This window comes from Selaginella moellendorffii, unplaced genomic scaffold (assembly GCF_000143415.4).
Source record: "Selaginella moellendorffii unplaced genomic scaffold, v1.0 SELMOscaffold_33, whole genome shotgun sequence".
Classification (NCBI taxonomy): domain Eukaryota; kingdom Viridiplantae; phylum Streptophyta; class Lycopodiopsida; order Selaginellales; family Selaginellaceae; genus Selaginella; species Selaginella moellendorffii.
The window spans coordinates 474,055-490,672 of NW_003314294.1; the positions used below are offsets into that span (position 1 = coordinate 474,055).

The 16,618-nt window shown below is 43.4% G+C and overlaps 6 protein-coding genes and 1 pseudogene across 9 annotated transcripts; 4 read left to right on the forward strand and 3 right to left on the reverse strand.

Moving 5' to 3' along the window:
- Positions 1-471, forward strand: part of LOC9638940 — a 1,643-nt pseudogene extending 1,172 nt beyond the window's left edge.
- Positions 472-3,276: 2,805 nt separating this feature from the next.
- Positions 3,277-4,617, forward strand: LOC9638651. Its single transcript, XM_002977021.2, has 6 exons — positions 3,277-3,403; positions 3,463-3,713; positions 3,772-3,852; positions 3,938-4,288; positions 4,362-4,473; positions 4,526-4,617. The coding sequence occupies exons 1-5, from the start codon at positions 3,280-3,282 to the stop codon at positions 4,461-4,463; spliced, it is 909 nt and encodes a 302-aa protein (XP_002977067.2). The 5' UTR covers positions 3,277-3,279; the 3' UTR covers positions 4,464-4,473; positions 4,526-4,617.
- LOC112348884 lies at positions 4,555-5,314 on the forward strand. 2 transcript variants are annotated; one of them, XM_024682235.1, is made up of 4 exons: positions 4,555-4,698; positions 4,751-4,792; positions 4,849-4,855; positions 4,912-5,314. In XM_024682235.1, the coding sequence occupies exons 1-4, from the start codon at positions 4,572-4,574 to the stop codon at positions 5,033-5,035; spliced, it is 300 nt and encodes a 99-aa protein (XP_024538003.1). In that variant the 5' UTR covers positions 4,555-4,571; the 3' UTR covers positions 5,036-5,314. The 2 variants fall into 2 exon arrangements, with proteins under 2 accessions (XP_024538003.1, XP_024538002.1); XM_024682234.1 differs by having other exon boundaries at positions 4,555-4,792.
- Positions 5,315-9,850: 4,536 nt separating this feature from the next.
- Positions 9,851-12,057, reverse strand: LOC9638652 (recQ-mediated genome instability protein 1). 2 transcript variants are annotated; one of them, XM_024682225.1, is made up of 3 exons: positions 11,904-12,057; positions 11,739-11,842; positions 9,851-11,667 (listed from the first exon to the last, which is right to left on the reverse strand). In XM_024682225.1, the coding sequence occupies exon 3, from the start codon at positions 11,653-11,655 to the stop codon at positions 9,922-9,924; it is 1,734 nt and encodes a 577-aa protein (XP_024537993.1). In that variant the 5' UTR covers positions 11,656-11,667; positions 11,739-11,842; positions 11,904-12,057; the 3' UTR covers positions 9,851-9,921. The 2 variants fall into 2 exon arrangements, with proteins under 2 accessions (XP_024537993.1, XP_024537992.1); XM_024682224.1 differs by having other exon boundaries at positions 11,739-11,859.
- A 281-nt stretch (positions 12,058-12,338) lies between these two features.
- On the forward strand, positions 12,339-13,228 carry LOC9638941 (photosystem I reaction center subunit V, chloroplastic). Its single transcript, XM_002977022.3, has one exon. It carries the CDS (start codon positions 12,548-12,550, stop codon positions 13,043-13,045), a length of 498 nt encoding a protein of 165 aa, XP_002977068.2. The 5' UTR covers positions 12,339-12,547; the 3' UTR covers positions 13,046-13,228.
- On the reverse strand, positions 13,229-14,687 carry LOC9638653 (protein TAB2 homolog, chloroplastic). Its single transcript, XM_002977161.3, has 5 exons — positions 14,125-14,687; positions 14,004-14,073; positions 13,781-13,952; positions 13,583-13,723; positions 13,229-13,530 (listed from the first exon to the last, which is right to left on the reverse strand). The coding sequence occupies exons 1-5, from the start codon at positions 14,628-14,630 to the stop codon at positions 13,271-13,273; spliced, it is 1,149 nt and encodes a 382-aa protein (XP_002977207.2). The 5' UTR covers positions 14,631-14,687; the 3' UTR covers positions 13,229-13,270.
- LOC9638942 (protein kintoun) lies at positions 14,622-16,284 on the reverse strand. Of its 2 annotated transcripts, none has more exons than XM_002977162.2 (10): positions 16,203-16,284; positions 16,042-16,137; positions 15,860-15,982; positions 15,682-15,805; positions 15,480-15,623; positions 15,189-15,426; positions 15,037-15,112; positions 14,903-14,980; positions 14,719-14,848; positions 14,622-14,658 (listed from the first exon to the last, which is right to left on the reverse strand). In XM_002977162.2, the coding sequence occupies exons 1-9, from the start codon at positions 16,242-16,244 to the stop codon at positions 14,756-14,758; spliced, it is 1,014 nt and encodes a 337-aa protein (XP_002977208.1). In that variant the 5' UTR covers positions 16,245-16,284; the 3' UTR covers positions 14,622-14,658; positions 14,719-14,755. The 2 variants fall into 2 exon arrangements, with proteins under 2 accessions (XP_002977208.1, XP_024537994.1); XM_024682226.1 differs by having other exon boundaries at positions 14,719-14,855.
- Positions 16,285-16,618: the final 334 nt, after the last annotated feature.

Here is a 16,618-nt window from a genome sequence, read left to right on the forward strand (position 1 = left end):
GAGGGTATGATCCGGAGATCATCGACATCAGGTCGCTCAAGCCTTTTGATCTTCTTCACGATTGGGAACTCGATCAAGAAGACGCACAAGGTTCTCATCGTGGAGGAGTGCATGAGAACTGGCGGGATTGGAGCCAGCTTGAGAGCTGCGATTCTTGACAACTTCTGGGACTTCCTCGATGGCCGGCCCGAGTGTTTGTCGTCACAGGACGTCCCGACACCTTACGCTGCAACGCTGGAGGACGCGACGGTGGTACAACCGGCGCAGATCATTGTGAAAGTGGAGCAAATGTTGCAAGGTCTCATCTAAAACTCTGGATGGGATGGGACAATCACGACAAAGACAAACGCTCTTAAATTCCCCGATAAGAGTAGGCGAGAGTGGAAGTTCTTCGAATCCATTCTTACAATAAGGAAGAACATTGCCAGTTTTTCGAGTTCATACCTGGAAAAAAAATTCTTTTTTAGTGGCTTCGAAAGGATGGCATGGAAACCATTGAAGAACACGAGCCTTATTAAATATCCATTATTTTTTTTAAGCTCATAGCCATTAAAATAAACCTCTTTTCTGGAACCATCCTCTCGCCGGACAAGCCAGGCATGACTGGGTCTACTAATCGCCTCTTCCTCTACATTTGCCACAAGGAACGATCTTCCCATTGCCACATATGTTATGCCTTTTCCTGGAGAGCATGAAGTCCATGACTTCCATAGCCACGCTTAAGGAAATAACTTACCGATTCACTCGTGACACCGCTCTTGGAGCTTTCGAGCTCGCGAAAACTGCAAGTGGCTTACCCTACTCCCCCCACCCAGCTTGTATTTAGAACTCGTGGAACCAAAGCATACCTGAGAACAGCACTGGAGAATGTGATCAGGGCTTGACAAGGCTTTCAAAAACCCCACTTGAAAACATGATGTGCCCCCTAGGAAGGGGAACAGTCTAACTTGCCTTCATTAGCCCATGTCACTTACAAATATTCCGCCATATAGCCTATTGTGTGGCAAGCTCTTTTAAGAATGAGGAAGCACAAAGTTAACTGGAATAACAATGATTTAGGCAGAAATCTAAAGACTCATGAGCCCCTCTGTCACACACACATAATTCCCAGCCATCAGTCTCTCCATAACAAGATTCAAGAAACTTTATTCTCTAAAACCTTTTCCCACAAGAAAATGTGGCATCTTATTTCAACTTTAAACATTGTTACACACTTAAAAGGGTGAGGTTTAGCCTAACCCTTCCCTGTGATCACCTCCCTTTATATAATTAGCTTTTTTTTGGTTTCCTCTAAATCTTTGTTACACTCTAGCATAGATTCTCCTACTATAACTCTTAAGGAATATTTTCACATCTCTATATCACACCTTAAACACTCAAAACACAACTTTAATTATTTCTATGGTTTGGATGGTATAATGACAAAATGGGAACTATGGCCCAAGGAGGAGAATTAGGAGGCTAGCCCAAAGAAGACATCACAACCACTACACTATAAGATTATTTAAAAATGTTATATGATCAAATAGACTACTAGAGATGTGTCTTTATATATTAAGGTGTACATAAAGTCTAAGTTAATAAAAATCAATGGATGCTCATAAATCCAAATTTATAATAGCTACAAAATCTTCACAGACAAGTGACTCTTTAAAAGTAGAGCAAATATAAAAAAGGATGACCAAAACCAAGGCTGCCTCTTTCATATAAATAGTAAATATATTGTGAATATATATGTGACTGTTGGCCCTACCTTGACTTGGATTTGTTTCACATCAAATACATTCAAGTTCATAGAGGTCATATTGTAAGATTTAATCCTCAAGTTAGCTTTGGTTTCAATTTGAACGAAACATTACTTCCTTGCTCAAATTGATCCTCTTTGGAAGCTTTATTAGCTCCTCTTATAATATGAAAAATAACATTTAGATGACCATAATGGAAATGTGATATAAGTTATATATCTCCTAAAAGGTAAATATGTACTTTATAGTAATAATATTTATTGTACAGAATATATAATTGTATGAGTTATTTTTACACCAATTTTTTGTTTACTTAAGAAAAACCTGTAGGTGGACTTGGATGGTAGTGGAAATACCTTATAATTTATAAACTTTCCTAAACACTTCCTAGTATATTCTTTTTTATTTTACCATGTAATGGTTAATATGCAATAATATTAATATTGATTTATAAATTATAAACATGTTTATAATTATTGATCAATTGGATTATTCAAAAATACTAAATAAGAATGACACTACTATTAAGTAAACAGGTTGCTGCATGCAATGTGAAGCAAATTTTTTCCTTTCTAATGTTGATTTCTTAATATTAGTGTATCTATTATTTATTAATACAATTGATTAAATGGAATTAAACCTGTTTGTAATTTATAAACACAAAATTAGTCTTCAATTATTAGATAATAAATTTAATTACAATGTGAGTGCTCAAGATATAGGAATAGATATATTAATTAGGGTTTAGATCCCTACTTATATACAAGAAAGGATGGACTAAATTCAATCCCAAATGGATATTATAGTATTATAATTAATATATTATCTAGCCAAGTAATACATGTATATACATGTATATATTTACAAATTTTATACCATCTTTCCTTCCAAAAAATGAAAAAGGTGATGGCAATAAGTCAGGTGAAACATCTGGAGCATTTGCTAGGCAACTATAAACTATTACAAGAATTTGAAACTTTTACAAAATCATTAATAAAGTTGTTAACAACCATAACTAAAACAAAACCCAAAGTCATGATATAAGCATTAATCTACTATAAAATCCCGATAAAATAATTAATTTGATGAGGAAATCTTTACATATTTATTCCAAGGATATATAAATTTATCCCATATTGGGTAAAATCATTAGCTAAAAAGACAACTTCTAAATTAAAATAATTATGCAAAATTAATGCACAAACACAATGAGTACATATTCCACCCACTAACAGGATATAAAAGACCCTAAATCAAACTCTAGAGCATGCAATATTAATTTAGACACATAAACTACCTTAGATTGCCAAAGAAAACAAAAAAGAGCATTCCACTATGCTTGAATTCTTGTTTTGAAAATTTTATTGATGTGTTATTATCCGCATGTTATGTTTTGAGCATATTTTTAATTCCATCATTGTAAGTATTTTTTTTTTTTCACCATCATATACTGCTAGCTCAACTTCAAATTCTCTTACAAATAATACGTGGGTTTTTAGGTCAAGAAGAAAGAAAATCGTTTGAGGATTTTTCTATGGCAAGTAGCAGTGCTCTATCGGCAGCAGCGACGCTCACAAAATCCGCCAATTCCTTCGCCTCCAGCAGCAGCTCCAGCTCCGCCTCCGCCCCCTCCAGGAAATCCGGGAGCTTCAAATGCGGTACGCGATTCTTCGCCTCCATTCCCTTCACCAAAACATTGACAGATTTTGGGTCGCAGGGATGAGAATCCGGGCCGAGAGCGACGGCAGCAAAGGATCTACGACAAAATCTCCCCCACCGGTGGAATTGGAGCGCTCCCCGGCCGATAAGCTCGTGGATGGAATGTCGTTCGGCCAGCTGTGCGATGAATTTCAGTGCATAAGCAGCCCCTCCGTGGAATCTACGTGCCGTCAGCTCGCGAGAGATATCCTGGAAATTCGAGATGGGAATAGAGCTCTGGGAACTCTGGCCTACTTTGTCAAATACAAGGTAAGCTCTTCCTTCTTTTTCTTTACACGACTAGTTAGATCTCTTCTCTCTTTTCTAGGATCCATTGAGGTCTTTCCAAGGACGATTGAAGTACAATAGGCCGTCGTGGACGAGAACTGCCTTGGAGAATCCAACAGTGGTACGTACGTGATTGGTTTCTTTGCTTGCGAGCTTTTCATATTCATGCAGTGGTGCTTTGGCGGTGGTTCCATTTGCCTCCTCAGGCAGTGCGTCAAATGGAGATGGTGTCGACGAGCGTGCTACGAATCCAGTGGACGATACAAGGAAGGCCAAAACTTGCTGCTGCTTCCTTCGTTGGCGATGTTCTTGTCAACGTAACGTCGACTTTCACTCTCAACCAGATCAGTGGCCAGGTTCTGGAGCACCGAGAGGAGTGGGACCTCTCCGGCAACTCTCCTCTGGCTCAGGCATACTTTTGGCTCTCCAGGATTGCGTACTCCACAGTCGAAGCTGGCAAGGATACGTCGGAGTTAGTCCAAGGGGTATCCAAGGTTATTGACAAGAACTTGGGCGATGACAGCAGCATTTACGTCGATCCAACCGATCCAAAGAAGGTCTGGTTGTTTCTCTTTTCTCATAGAAATAGTTTATATCGATCTTCACGACTTGGCAAATTGCCGTTTGCAGTTCTTCCAAGTGGATGATAATCGCCAAAAGGACATTTACCAAGTTGGCCTGGTGCTTGCGCTGCTCTACCTCCTTGTCCAGTTCTTAAAACTCACGCTTTGACCATAAACCGGTAAGACAAGCGGGTTGTAAAACGGGTCTTACAAGCACTTGTGTTTTGGCAGAACTTGATTGTATAGAACCGTTTTGACTGCGCAAGCGACTTGTAAAATGCCTTCGTACACTACAGATAGTAACAGGATTATCGTCTTAAACACGTTCTTCTTTGTTTTCTTTGTTTTTTTCTGTTTTCTCCTTTTTTTTTCTTCTCTTGAGCCTTCCGTGGCGTGTTCGCCAGGTACTGCTAGTTTCTTCTTTTCTTTCGTTGTAAAGTTCTTCACATTTTGTAGCTGGCAAAATCGTGATCCTCGCCCCTTCCTCGCATCCTTCCGGTTAGTAGTGCTTAACAAATCGAAGTCTCGTCTCTGACACACGCACAATATAACAGCCATCAGGTTTGGATTGATAGATTAATTCCATGGCAGATCACAAGCTGGTTTCTAAGTTCCAGAAGGCCCTCCGCGGATACCAAAAGCTACGACTCATCGAGAGTGAAGATCCAGCAATCACTCACATTCGCAACCACCTCCTCAGTGACGACTATGATTACTACGGCGATGAGCAGCAGCAATTGACAGAGCAATCAAGGATTTTCTATCAGCGCTTCCTAGAGGATCTCACGAGAATCGTCCAAGCCTCTTCTCCTCCTCCTCCTCCGCCCTCTTCTGCCAGTGTGAGCATCACAAAAGAGACGATAGGAAATTTTCCTTTTGATGCAAGGCTGGCAAAAGACTCTATCGCAAGTAACAATGCCTATTATCTCTACAGGCGTTGATAGAAGTAATTTGGCTTTTTTGGTAGAACACCAGCAAAAACATTGTGAGAGCTCTGATATAATAGTTTATAAAAAGGGGTAGAAGTTTTAAGGCTTTGCCATTTCATTATACTTAGTGGGAGATAAAAAATGGTCGTTTCATACTTGCCAACAGTTATGTATGCTAAAAATTGGCAATGACTGGAAAATATTCATAAGGTATTCTCCCTCTTATGCATGGATCAATGATTATTTGAAAGATGAAGTGAAGGATGTTACTTTATAATGTGGCCAGCAACAAGTTCAACATGATAATAAATATTATTTGATCCAACCTTTCCTGCTTAGCTGTATGTTTAAATAAAGTTCAGAGGTGTGTTTTAAGTCAGTAGTAATGCTGACATTTGTGTAAGATGCGGTGCTTTTTACCTCCTAGATTATAGCAGTTAAAAGCACTGAAGGGTTTATAAAAAAGCAATAAGAAGATTCGTACCAAGTGTGAATATGTCACATGAGTATAGACAAACTTTTAATTTCTATCTGAACATGAATTCTGACTTAGAGGCGTTCAATCATAATCCCACACATGGTGCATATACTAAACATGACCCAAGATTTTCATTAACATGAATGGTATATCTTAAGGAATAGAGCTCTGAGGTGGCCATTGCTGGCTTGTCTTGTAGAGCATTGTAAGATAGTTTCCACATCTATACGATTGAAGAGGCCTAAAAAATGTAGTGACAATTTTGTATCAAATTTAAGAATTAAACTACATAATCTTTTTTGCACCAGTTATTCCAAATGCTTAGGTATGTTAAGCTAGACAGCAGCTTTCTTGACAAGCTCTTGCTCAAGAGGAGCCATCTAAAGAGGATTCACACTTCAAATTCTTTTTCAATCTCTTTAGGCAATTCTTCCATTGCACTAGCAGACAGAGCAAATCTTAACTGTCTTAACCTCTTGGCATCACAATCATGCAAGAATTGCCTTCAACATTGTATACCACCTTGATATTATAGGCAAATAGACCTTTAAAGTCTCCATTGATATTATGATAATTTGTTGCACTATCTATTATGAGTCACGACCTAATATAGATGAATGGAATACATATCTTGACCTCTATGCCCTCAATTGCTATGTTAGTATAATTACCTTCTAAAATCTTGATGGATATTTTATTTATTGCTATAAATTTGAGCATATTTAAAGAAGCATTGGTTGGAAGTAATGCTTGTCAAAAGAAATTTGCACTCACAATTGAGTTTGAAGCATTTGTGTTCTATATGAACCATGGATGAGAATTCTAATCTCAAATGAATGTTCAAAGTTAATTATCTTGAAAATAAAAGCATTTAAAGTTCATTTAATTAGGAATAGATTATGTAAAAAAATCCATGACAAATCTTATATCTATTCCTATGATCATATTTTTTCTTGCTGCCACTTATAATTTTGAATATAAAATACATGTAGAAATGAATTTCTAGATGATTACATACTATAGTGGTTAAAAAAGTGGTAGAAATTAATTAAAAATTTTAAAAATTTCATTATGTAAATCAACTATTTTTTGTAGCACCTACTACTTGCAAGGCATTTTCTCTATCCCTTGAAAGTTCATTCATTTTGTGCCTTTGAGCTTTGAAAACCCTTGCAACTAACCTGGCCTCCTCCATCGTAGTACAGGAATATTCGGCTGTTGGTAAGAAATTAAAATTCTGCAACTAATTTTAAATCTTAAGAGCACACTTCACTCTCCTCTACACACTGGAAATATTAAAATAGCACAGCAGCAGTTCTCAATGTTATTGAGGTACCACATTTGAGGTATCTCATGAAGGTTAAGGTCCACAATTGATACAATACAATGAATTGTTTTAGTATCAATTGGTTGACAATTGATTTGGAATGTTTATATTCTCAAACAACAAAATGAATTTTCTTTTGGATTCAAATTTCTTGAAATTGTTCTCTAAGACAACTTATTCATTAAGGGAAGAGAAAAGCTGGATGCCAGGAATATTCTCTTCCCCAGAATGGCATTGCATGAGACTACAGCCCTAATAATACATCACTGGTATATTTAATAGATCTCGTATACCACAATCACACCATTACAACAAGACAAACTTTCAAAACAAGATGAGCCCTGCAGTGAAGGGGGAGAAAGTGTGAATGAAAGATAGCTATATTAGAATTTTGTTATGTATTTTGCTAGCTAGCAGATTAGATATTGCCATAGCAGTTGTCAATGTTAGATTAGAAGAAACACAGGTTTGCAACTTGTAGTACATATTGGTTTATGGTAAAAGGTTATTTCTTCTCACAAGAACATGACATAGCCAACTTATTTTCTATTTTCGATCATGCAAGGCAACCTTGCATGATCGAAAAATAAGTTGGCTATGTCATGTTCTTGTAAGAAGAAAACTACTGTAGCATTATCCAATATAATGTTAACAAGAAACAATTTAGCTGCAACATTTCACTCCTATTTTTATCTATAAGCAATGATTGAGCTATCTTGCACAACGCAGTTGTCAATGTTAGCATGTTTATGCAGAGTTATAGAAGAAAATATTGGCTTGCAGTTTGGCACGTCCTTAAGTATCCTGAGAAATAGCTGATCTTGGTATGGTTTATCATAATATGAGGTAAAAGGCTATAACCTTGGAGGAAATCTAAATGGATCATATCTCCTTTTTTCCAGTCCTCCAGCTAGTCAGCCATGCTTCAAAATTCATTCATCATCTCCTCTGGCATTGCCAATGGCTGCTTCTGGAGGCACGTTGTAGCTGATTTGGAGCAGCCACTCGCCGCTCCCGAAACCATCTCGTGCTTCCTGGATTCTTTGCAATGAGCCACAAACAAGAGGCCAGGTTGTATAGGCTGACGATTCCACTGTTATAACTGCCATTGCTAGCTTCTATTGCTATGAACATGACCAGAATTAAAAGTTGAAAGGTCATTGTCTAGAGTAGGAAATGTGATAAAAGTACTCACAGATTAATTTTTAAACTTCTGAACTAAGAAACTTTCAGGTTCCATAATCACTTTCCCATGTTTGTGTTACCTCATCCACAGGAAAAGATCGCCAATACCAGTAACTTCGGCTTTGAGCCATTGACAAAAGTACGTGATTTCTCGGCGATAGCATGATCCAGAATAACAGTTGAACCTCCAATGCTTTCCTGAATGCGGAAGTAACTCTCATCCAAGACATTGATAGTGAACTCCATATGATTCATCCTTTGACACCTTAAATTAGCACATATGATAAGAAATAAAGAAAGATCGTACCTCATCAAGTATCTCAGCAAAAGTTTGACCCCAGGCTCAATCAGCTTGACTTTTTCCTATCCAATTTCTAAACCATTAACTGTAGGAGGCTTTTCCAAACGAATCAAGGGAAGTGCATGGGAGCGAGATATGGTTATCCTCTCTCCAATCCTTGCAACCTTGATAGTCATAACATCAAGGACGCTCAAGGCGCACACACAAATCTCCTCCATTCTCAACTCCAGAGACTTCAAATGCTCCACAGCCATTGAGACAGCATTCTCAGCGTCCTCGTTGAGCTGAATCGCGAGGAGAACTCTATGCTAATCACCCAGGGAGAAGCTTTTGCAGCGTTTCCAGTGACCCAACAGTTGCTCAGGCCATCATCTAGAGGCAGTTCCGAAGAGAAACGGCTTCCAAGCCTTTGATAATAGGTCTCACACGTATCGAAGCTGATGTTGTCCCAGTCGGCTAGGACCAGCACAAACTTGGCAAGCTCCAAGAACGCTTGCATGTCCGGCTCCAAGAGGTCTTCGACGGTATGGTGTGCCAAAACCACACGCGCTTCAAGTGTTGCTGCCGGAAAGGTCACGTATGCAGGATGGATTAGAGCGCCAGTTAAAGCCTCATACAGCAGCCTCAAGAGCATGGCAATCTCAACTCAGAGTAAGAAGGGCCAAACGATTGGCCAGAAAGAAATGGACCTTTTCAAAACACTCATGGAGTTGATATTCCAGACTTCATGACCACAGCTGCTCAACTTTAGATCCACCGTCTCCTGCAGAACTTGGCGCCAAGAAGGACCATCCCTGCTGGCAAGAGCAATCCATTCCGGAGGGGCATCCGGGTAGGCTATCCAGTTGCATGGGATGTTTCCCATGTCAAAGGACACAGCGTTGTGGCACATGTTGATGGTGAAGCTGGCCATGTCAAGATCGATGACATAAGTGTATTCCATAGGGAATATTGCCTGAGGAGCATACAAGGACTTGGAAGTGCACAAGAGAAAGCCAAGCTCGAGGATACGGTACCAGAGCTTCAAAGGTCCATTGGCGACAAGATCTTTAGGTTTGCACCAAGGTTTGTCAAGATTACCAAGTTCTCTCCATATCTCCTGCGAGCCAGTGGGCAGCGCAAGTTTTGTCCAGGAATTCCGTTGATGGAAACTCCTGGTACTCAAACTGGGGAACAAAAGGGTTACAACAAAGAAATACCACTGTATGATCAATCTGGAGTTTCAAGAGCTGGACACCAGGATCATCCTTGAGAAATCTGACGATCTTTCTGCCACTCTCCAAGTTACAGTTCCCATGATTGCAGATGCAGTTGTGGCGGAAGCTGACGTGCATGCTTTCTCAAACGGCCACCTTTTGATAAGTAATAGCCATTTTATTAAGGAAAAACTACGGAGCCTTGAAAGGATTAGCTAAAACCTTGATAGGCCTTTTGGACGAGCTGTACATCCGTTTGCTTGTTGAGCCCATTTGCCGGATGAAGAACTGGAAACCTCTCATCCCGCTGCTGCTGGATCACGACTTCCGGCATTCCAATCCCAACGAAAGCTGGCCTGTTCTCCTGCTGCTGATGGAAGTGCTGCGGCTCGGAGCGATCGCTAAACTGCCTGTGTACCTGAGGATGGTGAGCAGTGGCAGTGGCAACCGCTGGAATCTCCACGGCCTGTTGCAGCATTGGAGTCGACACCGGTCGAGGGATCGCGTGCTGCTCCAGGAGTTTCCTGTGAAGAGCGTCACTGCTGGGAGCGTAGAATTGATGCCCAAGAGTAGCAGCGGCTACTGCTGGAGGGCGAGCCAAAGCCTCCAGTCCCATTGGAACAAGCCGCTGAGGCAACCCGTTCGTCTTGTGCACGTCTAGCAGCTCGCCTCTCGGGATGTGCTGAACGAGTAGCTTCTCTTGAGGCCTCTCCGCCACCTTGAGCTTCTCGAAGTCCGAGAGAGTGGCGTCCAAAGCTCTCCTGTCCATGGCGTCTGCGCTCTCCCCAGAGTCTCGTCGATCCATAGCCAGCGAGCTCATGTCGGTTAGCTGGCTGCTGCTTTGCGACGACACGGAGTCCGAGTGCTCGTCCTCCACGGAGTACTGCCTGATCACCATTCCCTTGGGCAGTATACCCCGTGAAACCTCCACCAGAGGCACGTAAGTCGACGATGGCACCACGGCTCTCGACGCTGCCATCACCTGAGGCACTACTGATCGAGCAGCCACTACTTGCGGAACCAGAACTGGTGATGCTGCCTGAGCTCCGGGAACAAGTGAGGGAGTCCCGGGCGCGTAAATTCGAGGGGGCGTCACGGCTGCTGTCAAGTTCTTGGTTGGAACTGTGACGAGGTTCACTGGAACGGATGGTGGCAAAACCTGGGGTGATACTACTGGTGGCACAACGCTTGGAATCAGAGGTGACGCTGCCGCTGGAGCTAGAGCTTGGGCTGGAGATGCTGCTGCTGGAGCTAGAGCTTGAACTGGAGTTGGGGCTGGAGATGCTGCTGCCGGGGCTGGAGGAACTGGAGCTTGAACTGGAGCTGGGACTGGAGCTGGGACGACTTGAGGTAGAACCGCAGGAGGAACTGCTACAACTTGCGGTCCTGCCATAGGCATGGCTGGACTTTGCTGTGCTACTAGAGGTGGCGCCGCCTTGTCGACCAAAACCACAGGTTTTTTGTGCTGCTCCTCCAAAACCACGTTGGCCTTCCTATAAACTCCATTCACAGCCTCGACGAACTTGTGCTCCGGATCGGCAGCGTTCTCGTGACTCGGTGGCTGCTTCACGGACACCGGAAAGAGAAAGAGCCTCAGCCTCGAGGATGAATCCTTGGATTCCATCCTGTCATACTCCTCCATCATGTTCTCCAGATCCTCCTCCGAGATCACCGAGACCAGCGCGTCCAAATCTTCGTTTGGCAGCTGGTACTTGAGGATAAAACTCTCGTATGGACAGATCTTCCGGAGCTTCGTCATGAGATCGATCACCGAGTCGCCCCTGTGAACCGAGAGAATTCTCGTCTCACCACCCACGTAGCGGAGCTGGGAGTCGTGCGGGCGAGGCATGATTCGACCACCATAGCTGCACAGGAATTTGGCGCGTCCCGTGAGCGAATCCTCCGACTTGACGGATCCCTGGTCCTCTGCAAAGGCCGCACACATGATTGAAAGCTCCTGGAGGGACAAAGGAAAAAGCTCGCTTTCAACACTGTACACTTTAAAGAGAAAAAAAATTCCCAACTTACTCAAAGCCTTTCGAATCTTTGTCTTTCCGTTGCCTCCATCGCTAGATCGCGCCGCCAAGCTCACAAAAGCCCCATTCCCGCGCGCTTCCCAGGCAAGGATCAATCTAGGTCAAAAATGCACCTGAGAGAATCTAAGCGCCGGAGCAGTCGATCCAAATCACATACCCAAAACGCTCCCCGTGAGCGCCAAGAAATCAGGGCTCTCCAAAACCGCCATAGCTTGACCTCCAAAATGTGCCAATGACATGGGCCACGATCTTTTCCCACGTTTACCCTACTTTTCTGACGCGTTTACCTCGCTATGCCTAGCCACCTATAGCCGGTTAGCCCGCCACTATTCAAACTACCGGTCACGATCTCCTCGAACCTGGACGCTCCAGATCTCTTTCCTGTCAGGGGATATGGCGCTGCCCAATGGGAGGCCAACGCGTGTTCTCCAATGGACCAACGACATTGACCATATTGACCGAGAGTTGACAAACAAGCTGACCAAGACGAATATTACCGCGCCACGCCATTTACAAATCCACCGGTCACGATCTCCCCGCACCTGGACGCTTCAGATCTCTTCCTTGGCGATATGGCGCTAGCCAATGGGAGGCCACCATTTTGGATTGCACCACCCACACCACTGGGTTGCTAAGCTGACTATCTCGCTTAGCTTAGCAGCTTAATCAAATCCCAGTAGTGACTACTTTCCCTTGTCACTGTAGCTAGAGTTCCAGAGCTCTTCCTCATCTTCTCGTCCAAAACTCCAGATTTTTGTTCTTCGCGAGAGCTTGGAGATTTTCTCCAGAGGAAGAGGATCCATGGCTTCTACTTGCGCAGCAGCGTCTTCTTCCTGCATCGTCGCGGGGCTTCCCAGCATCAAGAGCTCGAGCAGCAAGAGATCTGTGGTCGGTTTCTCTGGATTCCGAGTCGCCAACAAGCTCGACGGCCTCTCAGCAGCAGCTCGGTGCTCCAGTTTCGAGAGCAAGACGGGCTTCGCGAGATCTATGGCTCGGACCACCTGCCTGGAGGCGCCGATCATCATCAGCCTGTGCACTGCTGCGTCGCTCGCCATGGGACGGTTTGTGTTCCTTCCTTTCCAGAGAGAGCAGATTGCCAAGGCCGGGTTGCCGCTCCAAAACGGTGTAAGTCACTACGAGGCCGGAGACACCCGGGCTCAGGAGTTTGTGAGCTTGCTCAAGACGAACGATCCCGCTGGCTTTAACATCGTCGATGTGCTCTCCTGGGGATCCATTGGTCATATTATTGCCTACTGGATCCTGGCAACTTCAAGCAATGGTTATGATCCTCAATTCTAGAGAGAACTGAAGTATATAAACTCACCGAACTTCAATGGAAAATCGAGGAGTGTTTCTTGTGTATACAGCTCCTGGAAATCCCTTCTCCCGAGTTCTTGTTTCATACAGTTCTTCAGGAGCTGCAAGAACGAAAGAAAAAAAAAACATATTTTTACCACGTAATGTAAATATGATCGTGCAATATCCTGGAAATGCGTACCTCTAATTGATTTTTACTCGGTAAATCTACACAGGGGGTGCCGGGAAGTCGTATAAAATCCACAGGCCCGAGCAAGAGTTGGACTCCAGGGAAGGCTGGATTGCAAGAAAATGCAATCCTCCCGCAGCTTTTTTTGCAGACTCCCATAAGTCGGCTTCCTCGTCGGCCTGCTTGCTTTTCTTGTAGTAAGAGTAGAACCATTGCCGAGAAGCTCCAGATAACAGGACCAAGGCCGAGTTTTTCTTGTCCACGGAGAGAGACGCAAGCTCCAAGGAATTCGTCCAGGCTGTGGGAAAAAAGTCATTTTTCTTCTTGGGAAGTTTGTATAGAGCACTTACCAGCTAGAGCTAGATCTCTCGAGGATGCAACAGCAACGCCTGGTATTAGAGTGTCAGGAGAAGGAAGCTCCGTAAGCATGTCAAGCGAGACCTCTCCAAAGTTGGAGCCTTTTTCCACCAGTTTAATTTCTTCTTGAAGCGCTGCAAGCAAATGACATAGCTCAGCTCTAGTTACGAACAAAGACACCAGAACTTCACCTTGGAATGAAAGCTGAACAAACGCCCACTTCTCGCCTCGATAGTTTGGAGGGACTTCTTTAGGAACGTTTACACCCATTGACAGTATACTCGGAGCATTCTCCTGAAATCCTGGATGTTGGCGGTAGACTTGATCGTAGCGCTCGTGCAGCCATCTTACAAGAGCTGTGCACTGCAAAGTAATGCATGAAGATACACACCTAGATAAAAAAACTTTACATACCCTCTGGCTCGAAGTCACTTGGATGCCGAGCTCTCCACAAGCCTTTGAGATTATAGTTTTCACTTGAGATCTGCATGAATTACATAAAAAGCCGCGCAAGAAAATAGAAATGAACTAATACCTGAAGTAGCGAACTCTCGTAGGCCGTGGTAAATCAAAGGTCTCTATAACTTCCGCTATGGCATTCTTTAACGTTGTGCTGTTGATAACATTACTGGGATAGAACCTTGCGAATTCCAGCTGCCTCTTTGCGTCACAAATAATCAATTCCCACATCCTCTTCCCCCGATCATCGAAGATAGGCCGTGAGCAAAAGTCGAGCTGCCACTCCACAATGGAGGCCAAATCTGCACCTTCCAGAACTCGTCCATCTACCTGAGCACCTTCGCCTTCTTCGTTTCCTTTCTCTTCATTTCCCTTTTCTTCATCTAACGAAGAAATGCTGCTAGCCAAATCTTCACTAACTACACTGCTCGAGCCTTCGACGGCGCATTTCCAAACAGTCCGAGAGTTCTTTAGCCTGCCTAGTCCTGTATGTAACTGGGCACCTTTAGACGGCTGGGGCGTTCTCCAGGAAACTCTACTAGTAGTGAGGAATCCACAAGGCACGAAGAGCGCCATAGCCATTGCCCTACGGAAGAATCAGTTGTTCCTCCTAATATTCAGATTAGAGAAAATGGAGAGAACAAAAATCTGGAAACAGATGTCATCAGACCTTAGAAGATTTTCGTGTTCATTTAAGGAGGAAGAAGTTAACAGGTTGGCATGACAACTTCTAGCCTTCGTCTGTTTCTGTCGAACTGTGCTCTCGCATTCTTGAAATCCACAGGGTGTGCCGTTTGTACCTGCGTGCTAAACTCTCATCTTATTCAAAGCCAACATGAACACGAAAAGCTTACCTTGAGCTTATACTTTTCAGGGACGTACAAAGAGACATCGGAATTCGTCACCTCCAGCTCCACCTCGCTCGAAGTTTGCTGGAGACCAACGATACATGGTAAAGCTTATCAATGCTGAATAAAGAGATGCTTACCACTTCTGGCAAGTCAACTCGCAACACAATCATCTTCGGTTTTTGATTGCCATTTGGTAGAACAGCCTTATCTGTCCTGAAAAAACGCACATTTTTTTCTCTGAAAGCATTGTAAGTACCTTCGGAATAGCAGCCAGGAGTTACAAACATACCAGAATTTCCCAAGGTCCAAATCATCTCGGTAGATGAATTCGTAAGAAGGCTTCACTTCTTTGGAGGCAAGTTCCTTCACGTCTGGCACTGAATCACTTGAAGGTTTCTCTCCTGCTCTTGACTTGGAAGAAACCTCTTTTTCTGTGTTTGCTTGCTCACTTGCCGATGTCTTGCGAACTGTTTGCATCTTAGGATTTCCAGAATGTCCTTTATACTTCAGCTTGGGCAGGATAAATTCTGGGAATGGAGGTTAGAATAAGAAAGAATATAGAAACACTTATCTGGTCTACCTTCACTAAGCTCTACGCCCCGTTGTTTTTGAATGTTCTCAATTGCTGTCTCTGCTAGAAACCGCTTAAACCGATTGTTTTTCATGGCACGCTCATGAGCTTCTTCGTTCACTACAAAATCATAAACCTCACACTCCCCGCCGGCTGAGAGAAAACATACGCTTCAACAACAAAGGAGAAAAGAAAATTCGAGCAAGCAAACCTTTATCCACGTCGTTTCGTGCAGGACCCAAGCTGTAAGGGATCGACCACTGTTCGCCTTTTCCAGAATGAGTGAAAGAAGTCGGTTTGTCAATGTTGGTTGTATGGCATATGTTGATGAAAACCTGAGAAGGAAAACTATAGCGACCAACAAAAGAAAGGAAAAGAAGAAACGCAACCTTCTTATTGTTCTTCTTGTTCTTCGTTTTGACACAAAATCCAGCAACCGGTATGATCAAGTCCTTTCCTTCCATTGAAAAACTGCTGCGCTCTTCGGCCATTTTGAGGTATGCCTCAGCTTCCTGGCAAACACAGCCATTTTCTCTAAGCTGCAAGAAAAAGAAAATCCATGTCAACTTACTTCCTTGCTGCCAGGCTGCGAGATCTCCTTCGCATACTCGCTCAAGAGCTCCATAAACTTGGGATCTTTCATACATGTCTTCAGCCTCGAGAATTCCTGTAGAGAAATCAAAGCCACAGTGATTTCCAGCCCAGGGCCTTGCTCGATCGGCGAAGACTAACATCGGAGCTGAGATTCATGTCGCGTAGCACTTGCTCCGCCATGCCCACGAGCCCTAAATCCCAGTTAGGGCAGACAAAAGATCTCAGCCGTCGACATTGGCGCGAAAGATTTAAACATTTAAAAAAACAAAAGATTTAATATGGATAATCCGAGACGCCAAGCATGGCACTGAGCGTGAGATAGACGAGATAGAGCCCGCCCACGATCACAATCACCGCTAAAACTCCAGTCACTGGATTGCTGAGAAGATCAAAGATGGGCTTGAAGATGGAATAGAGCCCTCCAGTCGCCACCGTCAAGAAATAGATCCCATATCTCCTCATGTTATCCCAGAATTCCTCCAGCAATGGCCCCTCCGGCCCCATCGCCAAATCTCCCAAATTTCTCCCATCTGTGGAGCCGTGAAGATCGATCG

Bases quoted from the DNA above. Each gene is read 5' to 3' on its own strand.
- LOC9638651 (XM_002977021.2), top strand. From the start codon at position 3,280: ATGGCAAGTAGCAGTGCTCTATCGGCAGCAGCGACGCTCACAAAATCC. The intron at 3,404-3,462 runs GTACGCGATTCT...TTTGGGTCGCAG, and splicing joins ATCCGGGAGCTTCAAATGCG to GGATGAGAATCCGGGCCGAG. The intron at 4,289-4,361 runs GTCTGGTTGTTT...TGCCGTTTGCAG, and splicing joins ATCCAACCGATCCAAAGAAG to TTCTTCCAAGTGGATGATAA.
- LOC112348884 (XM_024682234.1), top strand. From the start codon at position 4,572: ATGCCTTCGTACACTACAGATAGTAACAGGATTATCGTCTTAAACACG.
- LOC9638652 (XM_024682225.1), bottom strand. From the start codon at position 11,655: ATGTGTGCGGCCTTTGCAGAGGACCAGGGATCCGTCAAGTCGGAGGAT.
- LOC9638941 (XM_002977022.3), top strand. From the start codon at position 12,548: ATGGCTTCTACTTGCGCAGCAGCGTCTTCTTCCTGCATCGTCGCGGGG.
- LOC9638653 (XM_002977161.3), bottom strand. From the start codon at position 14,630: ATGGCTATGGCGCTCTTCGTGCCTTGTGGATTCCTCACTACTAGTAGA. The intron at 14,074-14,124 runs GTATTAGTTCAT...TAATTCATGCAG, and splicing joins ACGAGAGTTCGCTACTTCAG to ATCTCAAGTGAAAACTATAA. The intron at 13,953-14,003 runs GTATGTAAAGTT...ATTACTTTGCAG, and splicing joins AAGTGACTTCGAGCCAGAGG to TGCACAGCTCTTGTAAGATG.
- LOC9638942 (XM_024682226.1), bottom strand. From the start codon at position 16,244: ATGGCGGAGCAAGTGCTACGCGACATGAATCTCAGCTCCGAT. The intron at 16,138-16,202 runs GTTAGTCTTCGC...ATTTCTCTACAG, and splicing joins ACATGAATCTCAGCTCCGAT to GAATTCTCGAGGCTGAAGAC. The intron at 15,983-16,041 runs GTAAGTTGACAT...TGTGTTTGCCAG, and splicing joins CGCAGCCTGGCAGCAAGGAA to GAAGCTGAGGCATACCTCAA.